Source organism: Silene latifolia, chromosome 10, assembly GCF_048544455.1.
Source record: "Silene latifolia isolate original U9 population chromosome 10, ASM4854445v1, whole genome shotgun sequence".
NCBI classification, from domain to species: domain Eukaryota; kingdom Viridiplantae; phylum Streptophyta; class Magnoliopsida; order Caryophyllales; family Caryophyllaceae; genus Silene; species Silene latifolia.
In genome coordinates, this window is record NC_133535.1 from 39,733,322 (window position 1) to 39,747,072 (window position 13,751).

The 13,751-nt window shown below is 40.1% G+C and overlaps 1 protein-coding gene across 1 annotated transcript; it reads left to right on the forward strand.

Moving 5' to 3' along the window:
• Positions 1-1,440: 1,440 nt before the first annotated feature.
• Positions 1,441-2,650, forward strand: LOC141607477 (uncharacterized). Its single transcript, XM_074426828.1, has 2 exons — positions 1,441-1,744; positions 1,827-2,650. Exons 1-2 carry the CDS (start codon positions 1,441-1,443, stop codon positions 2,648-2,650), a joined length of 1,128 nt encoding a protein of 375 aa, XP_074282929.1.
• The last annotated feature ends 11,101 nt before the right edge of the window (positions 2,651-13,751 follow it).

Genomic DNA, 13,751 nt, shown 5'->3' on the forward strand with positions numbered 1-13,751 from the left:
GACAAGTAGATAGTACACCGCCTCCCTGTGGAGATCGACCCTACTTACCGCTGACTTTTGTTAGTTGTACTTAGGTATTTTATTTTTGGTACCTGACGACGGTATCAGTAGGAACCACCTTAGAACCCAGAGAACTCAAAATAGGTACCACTGTAGATCCTACAGAAAAACAAGGGTTCATAGATTTGCTGAATGAGTTCAAAGATGTATTTGCATGGTCTTACAGAGACATGCGAGGAATCGATACGGATATTGCAGAACACAAAATCCCAATCAAGCCAGGGTTCAAACCAATCAAACAAAAATTACGTAGAATGCGTACTGAGTGGTCTTTGAAAGTCAAAGAAGAAATTAATAAACAACTCAAGGCCGGGTTTATTAAAGTATCCGAGTAATCAGATTGGGTAGCCAATGTAGTACCAGTACCTAAGAAGGATGGGAAAGTCCGTGTGTGTGTGGACTTCCGGGATTTGAACAAAGCCAGTCCGAAAGATGACATTCCATTACCTCACATCGATATCTTGGTTGACAATACCGCAAATCATGCCCTACTATCTTTCATGGATGGGTATGACGGATACCACCAGATAAAGATGGCCGAGGAAGATATGGACAAAACCGCGTTTATCACGCAATGGGGAACCTATTGTTACACGGTAATGCCGTTTGGGTTGATAAATGCCAGGGCAACGTACCAAAGAACCGCGATAACGTTATTGCACGATATGATACATAAGGAAGTCGAGGTGTATGTCGATGACATGATTGTGAAATCAAAGGAACGTGACGGTCATCCAAAGTCCTTACGAAAATTCCTTGAAAGATTAACGAAATATAACGTGAAGTTGAACCCTCAAAAATGCGCCTTCGGGGTTACTTCCGGGAAGCTTCTGGGTCACATCGTCAGCCATCGTGGTATTGAGATTGATCCTTTGAAAATCAAGGCCATTATGGAAATGCCTCATCCCAAAACTGAGAAAGAAATTCGAGGTTTCTTGGGTCGAATTCAATATATAAGTCGCTTTGTCTCGAAGTTGACATGATATGTGAACCGTTCTTTAAGAAATTGAAAGTCGGAGAACACGGGATGTGGGATGACGAATGTCAAGCCGCATTTGACAGGATTAAAGAAGTTCTGTCTGCTCCACCTGTTCTTAGTCCACCCATAGCAGGATTGCCATTGTCCTTGTATCTAACAGTAACAGATACCGCGATGGGAGCAATGTTGGCCCAAACTGTGGAAAAGGAAGAGGGCAATTTACTACATCAGTAAAAAGTTCTTAGAATATGAACCTAAGTACACCACGTTATAAAAAACATGTCTAGCCCTAGTCTGGGCAACAAAGAAGCCGAGACACTATATGTTGTGTTATAGTGTCAGTATATACTCCTGAATGGATCCATCAAATACTTGTTTGAAAAGCAGTATTAAATGGCAGAATGTCGAGATGGACTCTCATGTTAGCTGAATTCGATATTAAGTACGTACCCTTGAAAGCAGTGAAAGGAAGGGCTGTCGTCGACTTCCTCGCTGACAACCCAATGGAGGAAGACAGTTTTACGGACATGTGGTATTTCCCAAATGAAAACGTGGTTCATGTCAAAGACGAAGTATGGGATATTTATTTCGATGGAGCATCGAGTAGCATGGGATATGGGGTTGGAATCCTCCTCATTTCACCAAAGGAGAACATGTACGTGTATCCATCAAGTTACATTTCTTCGCCACCAACAATGCTGCTGAGTACGAAGCATGTCTACTGGGTTTGTGCAGTGCTATCGGTCTAAACATAAAGAAGTTACTGGTACATTGTGACTCATCTTAGTCATTAACCAAGTAACAGGGTCGTGGAAAATCAAAAGTAATAGTCTGGCACCTTACCAGGCTAAGATAGAGGAATTGGAAAAGTATTTCGAGGAAATACACTTTGTCCATTTACCCAGAGAAGAGAATCAATTCTCCGACGCTCTGTCTAAGTTGACAGCCTTGGTTAACATCCCAGATCATATAGACAGCATGCCACTATGTGTCGAACGAAGATCAGCACCATCATACATAAATGAGATTAATGGCACTGAGGAAGATGAGATCGAACCTTGGTACACATCAATCTTGAAATTCAAAGATACAGGAGAATACCCTGACAACCTCGATGCTCGGGGAAAGCGAGCATTACAGATGCTCTCGACCCAGTTCGTCGATGCTAATGGAGGGCAACTATATAAAAAAACCGCGCAATGTGTCTTATTGCGATGTATTGATCAAAAGACAGCCGACAAAGTCATGGAGGAGGTTCATGACAGGAAATGTGGACCCCACATGAATGCTCACATCTTGACTCGTAAAATCATGAGACTTGGTTATTACTGGACCATAATGGAAGCAGATTGCCGACATTATGTTCGACATTGCCACAATTGCCAGATATTTGCAAATGTACAGCATATACCACCCTCTATGCTATATACCATGACATCACCTTGGCCTTTTTCAACCTTGGGGATCGACATTGTCGGAAAGGTCAACCCTTCTGGGTCAGGAGGACATTATTTCATTTTGGTCGCAATCGAATACTTCATAAAGTGGGTAGAAGCCAAGCCTTATAAAGTGCAAAAAGCAAAGGAAGTAGCACAGTTCATTCAAAATTAGATCATTTGTCGATATGGGACACCCCACGAACTCATCAGTGATAACGGGACCCATTTCCAAGCTGAAACGGAGGTTATACTCGAAAAGTATAAAATCAAGCACCATAAGTCATCACCATACATGCCACAGACAAATGGGGCTGTAGAAGCTGCCAATAAAACACACAACCATTTTGAGGAAAATGTCTGATAACTATAAAGATTGGCCATTGAAGATACCCTATATCTTGTGGGGAATTGGAACTTCAATCAGAACAGCCACGAGGGCAACCCCGTACTACTTGGTTTATGGGATGGAGGCAGTTCAGCCCAAAGAACTAGAGGTACCATCCCTAAGGATATTACTTGAGAGCCAAGTTCCTAAAGCAGATTGGGTCCAAGCTAGATATGCCTCTTTGGTTTTACTGGATGAACGACGCTTGAACGCGTTGTATCAGGTTCAACTCTATCAGAATAGAAAGGGCTTTAAATAAGAAGGTGAAACCTAGAAAAATCAAAGAAGGAGATTTGGTGTTGAAATCGGTTCGTGCACTACTGCCAGTAGACCCGAGGGGTAAATTTAAACCAAATTGGTCATGCCCGTATTTGGTGAAAAGAATTCCGACAGGAGGAGCGGTTCGGGTGACTGATCTAGATGGAAACGACTTTTCGAATCCTACAAATCTGGACCAGTTGAAAAAATACTATCCCTAAAGACCTCATTCTCAAATGTTATGAAATAAAATTCGGATTGCATTTGTATTTGAGTCTAGTTTCAAAGTGTGACATTCGTTGTATCTGTATTATGAATTATGAACTACGAACCCGGTTTGATTCTGTTGAAAAGTAGATACGTAGGCAACACTTTAAAAGAGTACAACCGAAACAATGTAATTATAAATGCAAAACTGGGAATTTCTAATAAATAATATTTCCTTTATTTATTTCAATAATTCCGGGCGAATCCCATAGTGCCTAAGCCACCTAATAATAATAAAACATAATATAATAGCTACCTATCCCTCATATACCCGAGTCATGTAAACCATCACGAGACTAAGTCTCACCCATCTTCACTCTAGCCCGTTTCTTCGGAGGAACTGCACTTTCTTCACGCGGGTCGAGTCTGTCTTTTGCACTTGGTCGGTGACCCAACCTCTCAGCCAATGTCGGCCCATCATCGGCCTTTACCCCCAATCTTTTCCAGACACTTCAGACCTTAGGATCATCTTTAGAGTTTTTGTCAGTTTTAGGTTCAGACTCGGTCGCAGTTAAATTCATTTTAAAGAATGATCGATTTTTGCCCTTCTGCATCCCTTGCGCGGATGTTGTCACATTTCGAAAGTCAGAACGACTAATTTACATTTCTAACCTTTTCAAGTCAAAATGTTTGAGTTAAAACCCGTACTCGCTTACGGTTTTTTATTTTTATTTTTGTTCGAAGGTAGCGGGCTACGCCCACGTCAGTCATGAGTCTCACCCATTTGTCGCATTTCAAAATGAAAATCGAGTCCACTCTATCCTTTTCCCTTTGAAAATCGGGATTCAAAAACGTTTTTCAAAGATCGATGATCATTTCCATTTCCAAAATGCTTATCCGGGTCGATGGCCCATTTTCAAATACATTTTCAAAATGTTTATCCGGGTCGATGACCCATTTTCATTTCCATTTTCAAAATTTACATTTCCATTTCTATTTTCAAATGTCTATCCGGGTCGATGACTCACTTTCAAATCTAATTTCAAAATGCTTATCCGGGTCGATGGCCCATTTTCAAATCTTTTTTTAAGGATCGATGATCCAAATAGAAATACATCCCCAGCATGAAAATATTTTTCAAAATCCAGGCCTAAGGCCCATTTCAACAATGGTTATTTCAAATCCAAGCTTCGGGTCGATGACTCAGTTTATCAAAATGTTTCAACTTTCAAAGATCGATGATCTAAATGTGTGCTTATACGATAATATGATTTTTGTTGTATTTGTTTTCCATGTTTCGAATGTAACAGGAAATGCTTTAACTGGGGGCTCTAAAGGCTTCGCCTTTAGACCCATTGCAACTGGGGGCTCTGAAACCGTTGGCTTCAGAGACCATTATCAAAATTAACGGATGACTCCACAGCTGAAAGCAAAGTTTTGAAGGAATGGTAACCTCATTTGGAAAACCCCATTCCATTCTGGGCATAGATTAGCAGAATGCATGCCATTAGTGTCGAACTACGATACGGGTTTGATTCCGTCACAACGGATACGTAGGCGCCTAAGGATAAGGCTCAACTCACCATCTTTTCAATGGGTCGATGACCACCGATGATTAATCCCAAGTGAAGCTTCAGGTATGATCTCTGTTTATGGTTGGCGAGCTTATATACGCAAGTCTAATGGACCATAAACGGCCCGCAGAATCCTCAGGTCGAGAGGACCTGGGGTATACTTTGACTTTCGCCCTGTCCAAGCCTCAGTCAAAGTGGGGGCTCTGTAGATACCCATATATGTCGATATTGGCATTTATAGAATCCCGTGAAAACACCCGATGATGATATGACAACATGTATTTGCTAGTTGGCATTGTCATTATTTAGAGTTCGTTTTGCGATATGGAATGGGCGTCGTCGATGAAGCGTTTTATTAATGATATTTAATTTAAACGTTCTAATTCTTATTTAATTTCAATGATGTTTAAATTAAAGGTTTTAATTCATTTATTTTGAATTTATTTTCTCAAGTTTATTTTATTGAAAATAAAATTAATATTTGATTTGAAAAATTATTTTATGAGTGTATTCGATTTGTAAAATCATTTATTTTAATGTGTTATTTGATTTGAAAAATCGCTTTCGAAAGTTGAAAACTCGTTTTTATCACACGATTCGTGAGCTCGTTTTATGCTTGATTTTGGCTCCATTTTCGACGCACTTTCGACTCAACTTCCTCTCCCATAACCCGCGTTCGATTCTTAGCCAAAGCCTACCCCAAACCCTTTGTTTAACCCACCCAAATCTCGTTCCAAACATTCCCCCAACACAGCCTAATTCCGTCCTTTACCCGTGTTTGCATAGCCCATCGAAAGCCCTTCTAAACCGACTCAAACCAGGTCCAAACACGCAACCCACCACCAGCAACCCGTGTTCCACATTACCCACAACAACCCAGCACCTAGCCCACCTCAAAACCCTTCCACAAGTCCATGCAAAACAGGCCCCTAAACGAAACAGCCCACGACCCCCCTGTTTTCGTTCAGCTCAAACCCGAGTCCAAAACCCGCTCCAAACACCACTTAAACCCGTGCCCATTAACCCTAACCCATACCCTAGTATCCTACCCATATTAACCTAGCTTAAACACCAATAAAACCCCTCATACATACCCTAAAACTCCACGAAAAGCTGCTGGACAGCAGCTATGCAAACCGAGACCCGACTGCCTCTCCTCTCTTAAATGCTAGTTTAACTCCCTATAAATACCTCCCCTATACCATACATCCATTCCTATAAGCTCTCCATACATACTAACGTCACTCACCAGCATCAATCTCCACAAATAAACCCTAATTGCCTCTCAAAACTCTCGACAAAACCGAGACAACCAAACTGAGAAACAGTTTGTGTCTCTCTCGAAATACCATTCGTTCTCCCTTCAAATCTCCATTAAAACTCTAGTTTATTACTCCCAATTAACCATATAACATCCATCTACATCTTAGACAAAGATTCACGAGCCAAATTGACCTTGAGAGCACACGAATCCCCTCGAAAAACAGAGCGTCATACACTCTGTTTTCGCGGCTTTTCTTGTCTGTCCAGTTCTGTTTCTGATCGTTTTTCGTGCCCAATACCTCAGAACGAGCGTGGTTTGTTTTAAGATATCTGTTATAATCTCTTTCTAGTTTTCAAAACATCTTTCAAATTTAATTTTCATTGAGAAACGAGTGAGAAATTGCAGTTTGAAAGTTGTTGTCCAAATTTACCAAAAAACGTGTTGTTGCTCTGTTCCTTCGTCGACGACGGCCCGTCGACATAAAATATATGATGGATTACGATCCAAGACAGTATCAGTGATACATGTAGGTTGAAGGTGCATAAATCCTCCTCTTCTCCCTTTTATTTCGTTTTTTTATGTTTGTTTTTTATGGTTCGTTTTGTATTTTGTTTATCGTTATGCATCGTTTAATGTCGCTAACTGTGAAACTAGTTTAGTCCGAGTATGAGTTAAATTAACACCATGAACACCCACGTTGACTCGAGTTTAAAAGGTCTTACTCGCCAGTGGCGATTGTCCTCGCTCGTTTACATATCCTCGTGTTCAAGGTAGGGCACTAATAAAACGATGTTGACTTCGTTTCTCGCGTTTTGGCCTCTCTTTCGTTTTGCTCAATTTGACCAACCATATGATCGTTTTCATATTAACTCAACCTCTAATTGTTGACTTATAATTCAATTCGATGACTTTAGATTGATTTAATAACCTAATTAGACATGTTAGGGTGCTTCGACTAGCATATAAAATCGTTTAACAATTCTATATTCTAATTGAATGAAGTCGTGAGCAACCCCTGTTCCTGCCCTCAAAACCGTCACTTAGCACGACTGACCACCACGGCCAGCATAACCACAGTCTTCCTTACACTCCAAACTAGCACTGTACCAATTTTTAGATCAATAGAACCTTTCTAACCCTGTTAAAAAATCATTAGAATACCCCCTGACCAAAACCATGAACTCAGAATTCCTGTAGCCAGTCCATGACCAGACCCTGTTTAGAACCCATTCGACCACACTTAGAGAAACCATTGACCATGCATCTGAAATTATTTGCTTACTTTGCACTTCCATGATTCCAACGAGTCCAAGAACACCCATATTCGACTTCGTTTGCACCTTCAAAACTCGTCTTAAAGATGCCATGTTGGGACTATTTTCGAAAATGCTTAGGAGGTACTTTGTATCAATTTAGCACGTCTTTTGTATACTTACCTCTAACGTTTGTTCATCTATCTTATAGTAAAGAGTAAGAATATCTCTTTCCTTCTCTTTATTGTTTGCTTTGCTAGAATAGCTAATGAACTCACATACTAAATTTACTTGACGATTTAATTGCATTAAATCGACATAGAATGAAATTCACATGTTAGGGTTTACAACAATGATTGCATATTCGCATGAGATACATATCCAAAATAGCCATCATTTTATTTAGTAGACACCGTTATAGTTACGGTAGGGGTTGGGTTTTAATTAATGAAATTAAAATAAACTTCCCAACACGTAATCTCACAAGAACTTAAAATCTCTACAATTTGGTTTCTAAATTTCATTTAAAAATTTAGTGGCGACACTTTCAAAATCAAAAGTGTTTAATATGAAATAATAAATATATAGTGGATGTAAATTCCTTTGTCCACAGACACGATACAATATATAAATATGCAACATGCCAATCAAAATGCACAAGACATGACTATACAACCACTATACCGATACCGAAATACAGCCAGACGTACCCACAACTTGGTGACAGCACCGCAACCTCGTCCGCCAAACAGCCAGACCGCAGTCCGTAACTATAATACTCCACTGAACCGAAGACGTTATTCAGATAGGCTACCCCCTTTAAGAGGTCTATTGATGGACTTAAAATCTGACTAATGCTTAAAAGGATAGAAAGTACTACTCATATCAACAAAGTGCACTTTCTTTTTCGCTTATCCTTGCGAAAGAACTCCACAGTTAAGCGTGCTTGACTTAGAGTAGTCTTAGGATGGGTGACCTCCCGCGAAGGTTCCCGAGATATGCATGAGTAAGGACAAAATGCGCTGGAAAGGACCCGTACTGATATATGGGCTATGTATACAGCCTGACAATCTACCGTGAGTGACCTCTCTTGACCCTATGTTTGGGCCCGGGTGTTACAGTAACAAGGTACTCGGGACACAACCGTGGTGCCAGGCCCGGGCGCTAATCAGATCCCCTACTAGATGTTGTGCCTCAACTATACGCGTACCTCAATAACTCAAGTCATTAATGTGCACATCCCTCTTGGAGTGGGAAGCTCCGGGAGGCGACTCAAGTGCAAGACAATCTCCCAACGGCCTTACGCCTCCTTAACAACAACCATATCCTCCGTTATGTACAACAATCACAATAATCTAATATGCAACACAATATACTAAAATACGACTCATTATGAAATACACTTCCCAAACATGCCATAAACATCACTTCCTAAAATATTCCGACTCTTCGAGTCTTTACAATTCACTACCATGTTATAATGCATTTCTGACAACTACATGAGATCGACAACAATCTCCAAATATCACCATAAGATGCAATATGACTCATACAGCAAAAAAATGATAAATGACACACCAACAAGTATTCACATTATTAAAACCGAGTAGAATAACCTACCTTTTAGCAATCTCCACAAGCTACTCGAATTCGAAACGATTCTGTCTCATGAAACCGTCACATCCTATACAAGTCACACAATACTATCACAATATATCCTACACTATCATACAATATAAAAACCTATATTATTACCTATTAATTACCCATATTACTCATATTAATTATTAATTAATCACCCATAAAAAAAACCCCCAAAAGTTAGGATTCACAAAAAATAGAAAAGAGTAGATCTTAACTTACAAGGTGAAAGGAAGGGAGGATAAGGTGAGCAATCCTCTAAACCAAGCTTCAATCACATTAGAAGGTGATTAGGAGGATAAGATCCCGAATTAGGTTATATCGAGTACTGTTCAGCTGCACTCGGTCGAGTGCCGAGTCCACTCGGCCGAGTGCCACTAACTCGGTCTAGTACTCGCGGTACTCGGTCGAGTGCAAGCCACTCGATCATTTGAATGCTCTACTCGGTCCACTAAAGCCTCATTAGGTCTAGTCTAAGTCTCACTTGGTCTAGTGTACGGTCATCTCTTGCTCCGAGTAACTCTCACCACTTCCGAGGATCCTCTCACGCATTTCAAGTTTCCTTTGTGGGTCCCAAAATATCCGGGTATTACAATTATACACTTCAATTTGAATTGTTCGGTAGATCGTACCAGACGATGTTTCTTTTTCTCCGGTTTTTCTACCACGTGTCCGATTTCATTTCAGGAGTTAACCTATTCAATGTTGTTCCTCAAATTTTGTGTGACAGCCTTTGATACCGTCGTCAGGTACCAAAAATAAATTCCTAAATACACTAACAGAAGCTAGCAGTAAGTAGGGTCGATCTCCACATGGAGATGAGAAAATGTCAGCTTTAACTAAGTCCGTCAAGGTAACCAGTTTCTGGGGGTTTGAATTTTTATTCTAATCTAATAATATCAAAGAAGAGAAAGAAGGCAGGAGAGTTGAAATTAAGCAAGTAGAGAGAAAATAGCTAAGACAGTCGGTTCGCCATGATACTCAGGGAATGCAATCTAAGGTCACAGGTCAATGCAAATTCAATCTACAGAGTAGTGAATATCTCTTTCCGGTCTCAATTCGCCCTAAAACACTAATAGCTTAGCTTCCGCCCTCACTAAAGTGTCATAATGTTCGCTACAGGTCTTACCCCTTCCAATCTTTTGATCTAGGTCAAGGCGTACCGTGATTTATTAACTAATTGCGTCGACTCAATTAGACAAGAACTGTTTTATGTAGCGATTAACAACATAGATTAATTTTGCATTAAACCTAATTACTTATTTCACAATCTCCTTAAAATCATGGCTTCCCTATGTCTTAGCAATGGAGAATTAACTATGCATTATCATTGAAGAAACAACAATCATACACAAGAAATAAAGATTAAACATGATAGCAAGAACAAAGAAAGATTAATGATAGCAATTGTAGATTAAAGAAGAGAAAAACAATAAAGAGCAATAATAGATTAAGATTAATAGAAGAGTAAAAGTACCAATTACAAGTGATTCCAATTGCTATTAGGGTTCTAGGAAAAGAGAAGAGTACTGAGAGTAGTCAGAAGAGAGTATCGAAGTCTAAGAGGAGAATAAGAAGTAGTAGTCGTCGTACTACTAACCTAGCTTATATCTAATTTACAAAGCCCAGCTCGAAAGTAGGCGAAAACAAGCATAGAATGCAAAGTCTCTCAATCGAGTGAAATGAAACCACTCGATCGAGGACAAATCATGAAATTCCTCTCGATCGAGTGAACCTGGAGTTCGATCGAGTACTCCTTATATCAGCCATTTCGATCGAGTAACAAAACAACTCGATCGAATGATTCTTGATGGATAAAGCATTCAATCGACCAAATAGTGTACCAAAACTGGTCGATCGAGCTATATTAGCACATATGGACTCCTTGGCACCTTCCGAGGTCATCTTACGCGTCTCTAAGTGATGGATTCCAAGCTCCGATTCCTTATTCTCCAAAAATGCATGCAAATGGGTCAAGTTTAGGCTCGATTTCTCTCCTTTCTGGTCCGTACCTGCAATTTACACAAGACAAACCAAAGTAGACTATTCGGGGGCATTTGTAGCTATGCGCCACATAAATAACACAGAAATGCGTGTAAAAATGAGGTAAAAACCTTATATAAAAAACACGCATCAAATATCCCCAAACCAAACCTTTGCTTGTCCCCAAACAAATTATGAATGCAACTAAGACAACTAACGGAACGGGACCAACTCATCAGTTACAAATAGCACCCACCCAAACCAGTTTAATGCAACAACTAACAAAGTGGCAAATGGTTAGTGCAAACGAGTTAAATCAATATCTCAAACTACTAAACCGTCGACCTTGCAAGACTCATAAATATCGAACTCTCACGGGTTGCTCATCACACAAATTAAGCACATGGTGAGTATATAAGTAGGAGATAGAAAGAAGTAAAGACACTAACCTAACTCGACCTATAAGAACATCCATGTAGTTTAACATGAATAAAATCTCTACAACCGTACATATGCATTATAACCAACTAATAACCAAGACACATGCCGAGGACTTAAATTTGGGTAAGTGAGGTAATGGGTAAGAAGGGGTTATAATGAATTTGGAAGCGTGGAGTTAGCAGCCAAGCTAGAAACAACGGATCCAAAGTAGAAACACATTCCAACTTCATACTCAATAAATCAATACAAATCGGTGCTAAATTGCAGCACACAACTCACTAACCACCATAAAATTATTAACTCCCCATAGGGTACAAATAGAACATGGGAGCATAAATCACAACATAATGTACCTTCAGCTTATGATTTTCTTCATAATCTTTCTTTTTCTTTTCAACTCTTTTTTCATTTTTTTCATTTTCCACGACATTTTTTCCTTCGTTATTTTTTTCTCTTCATTCCCTTCAACATTTCCACCAACTTCTCAAATCATATATGTAACCAAATTGCAGTGAAACATTCCAAACAGCTACTAATTACTAGCTCGGCTAGGGTAGGCAAAATTATAGATTGTAGCTATATAGGACAAAATGGGCAATTTGGCTATGTGGAGCTCATGGGTAGAATGAAATAAAGGGAATTGCCTCTCCTAACATGTGTCACCAACCACAGACTGAATGCATACAGGTATCAAGAAGACTGAATTCATGTTTATGCAAATTGATGTTACATGCCTTATAGAGAGTACTACTCACATCCTATCAAACCGACCATGAACGTGGGACCTCCCCAAACCGACCATGAACGAAAAGGAGGGACCTAACCAAACCGACCATGAACGTGGGAGGTCATAATAAGCCTCCTGGAAACGCATCAGGCGAAAAATGGAAGCAAGGTCACGCAAGAACTCGATCGAGTAGTTTAGAATAGTTCGATTGAGTAGAAATGGTGCCAGGAATGCTCGATCGAGGAGATAAGGTGCTCAATTGATAAGAGTGGATCTGCAGGGTTTCGATCGAGAGCAGCAGATGCTCGATCGAATAAAAATTCCAAACAAATTGTTCGATCGAGTAGAAAAACCACTCGATCGACTCAATGCACCTGCAAAACGCACGAAAGGAGTACAAGACTAACAAGATACGTGCAAGTTCAGTGTTTAGAGTTCAACACACAGCATAAAAGGAAATAACAAGTTCAAATGAAAGTACAACAAAACAGTCCATGTTGCCTCCCGGATAGCGCAGGTTTAAGAGGTCCCGCACGACCGTTCTGGCTTCAATTAGCTGGCTCATCAGGATTGTCGAAGTATAGGACTTCAACGCGGCTGTCTGCATCATTTACCTCTTGGTAATGCTTCACATATTGCCCATTTACCTTGAACCTATTTCCCTCGGAATTTTCTAACTCAACGGACCCGAATTTAGTGACGGCTGTCACTGTATAAGGACCACTCCACCTGGACTTCAGCTTGCCAGAAAATAAACGCAGCCGGGCATTAAACAGCAACACCTTCTGCCCGACATGAAATTCTCTAGGTATGATCCGTTTGTCGTGCCATCTCTTTGTCTTCTCTTTGTAGATGCGTGAGCTATCATAGGCATTTAGCCTAAACTCCTCCAGTTCATCTAGCTGTAATAAACGGTTCTGACCACACAACTTAGGATCAAAATTAAGTTCACGAATAGCCCACCAAGCCTTACACTCTAGCTCAACAGGTAAATGACAGGATTTCCCATAAACCAACCGATATGGTGATGCACCAATCGGCGTTTTAAATGCAGTCCGATAAACCCATAATGTGTCTTCTAGTTTAAGACTCCAATCCTTCCGTGATTTAGAAACTACTTTAGTTAAGATCTCTTTAATCTCACGATTAGAGACCTCAACTTGATCACTAGTTTGGGGATGATACCCCAAACCACGCCGGTGTTGAACACTAACCTTAGACAAAATAGAAGTTAGTTTCTTTTCTTTAAAATGCATTCCCCTATCACTAATAACGACCCTAGGCACACCAAAACGGGGAAAGATGATCTTTTTAAACATTTTAATCACTGTCTTGGCATCACAATTAGGTGAAGCAATCGCCTCCACCCATTTAGACACATAATCAACAGCTACCAAGATATACCTGTTACCTTTGCTAGACGGGAAGGGTCCTTAGAAATCGATGCCCCAGACATCAAAAAACTCGACCTCTAGGATACCGTTTTGTGGCATCTCATGTCTCTTGGAAATATTCTCGGAGTGTTGGCAAGCATCACAAG

What these genes read in the sequence shown, in the direction of transcription:
- LOC141607477 (XM_074426828.1), top strand. Translation starts at nt 1,441, where the DNA reads ATGTCGAGATGGACTCTCATGTTAGCTGAATTCGATATTAAGTACGTA. An exon ending in GCCACCAACAATGCTGCTGA is followed by an intron (nt 1,745 to 1,826) that starts GTACGAAGCATG and finishes GACTCATCTTAG; the next exon opens with TCATTAACCAAGTAACAGGG.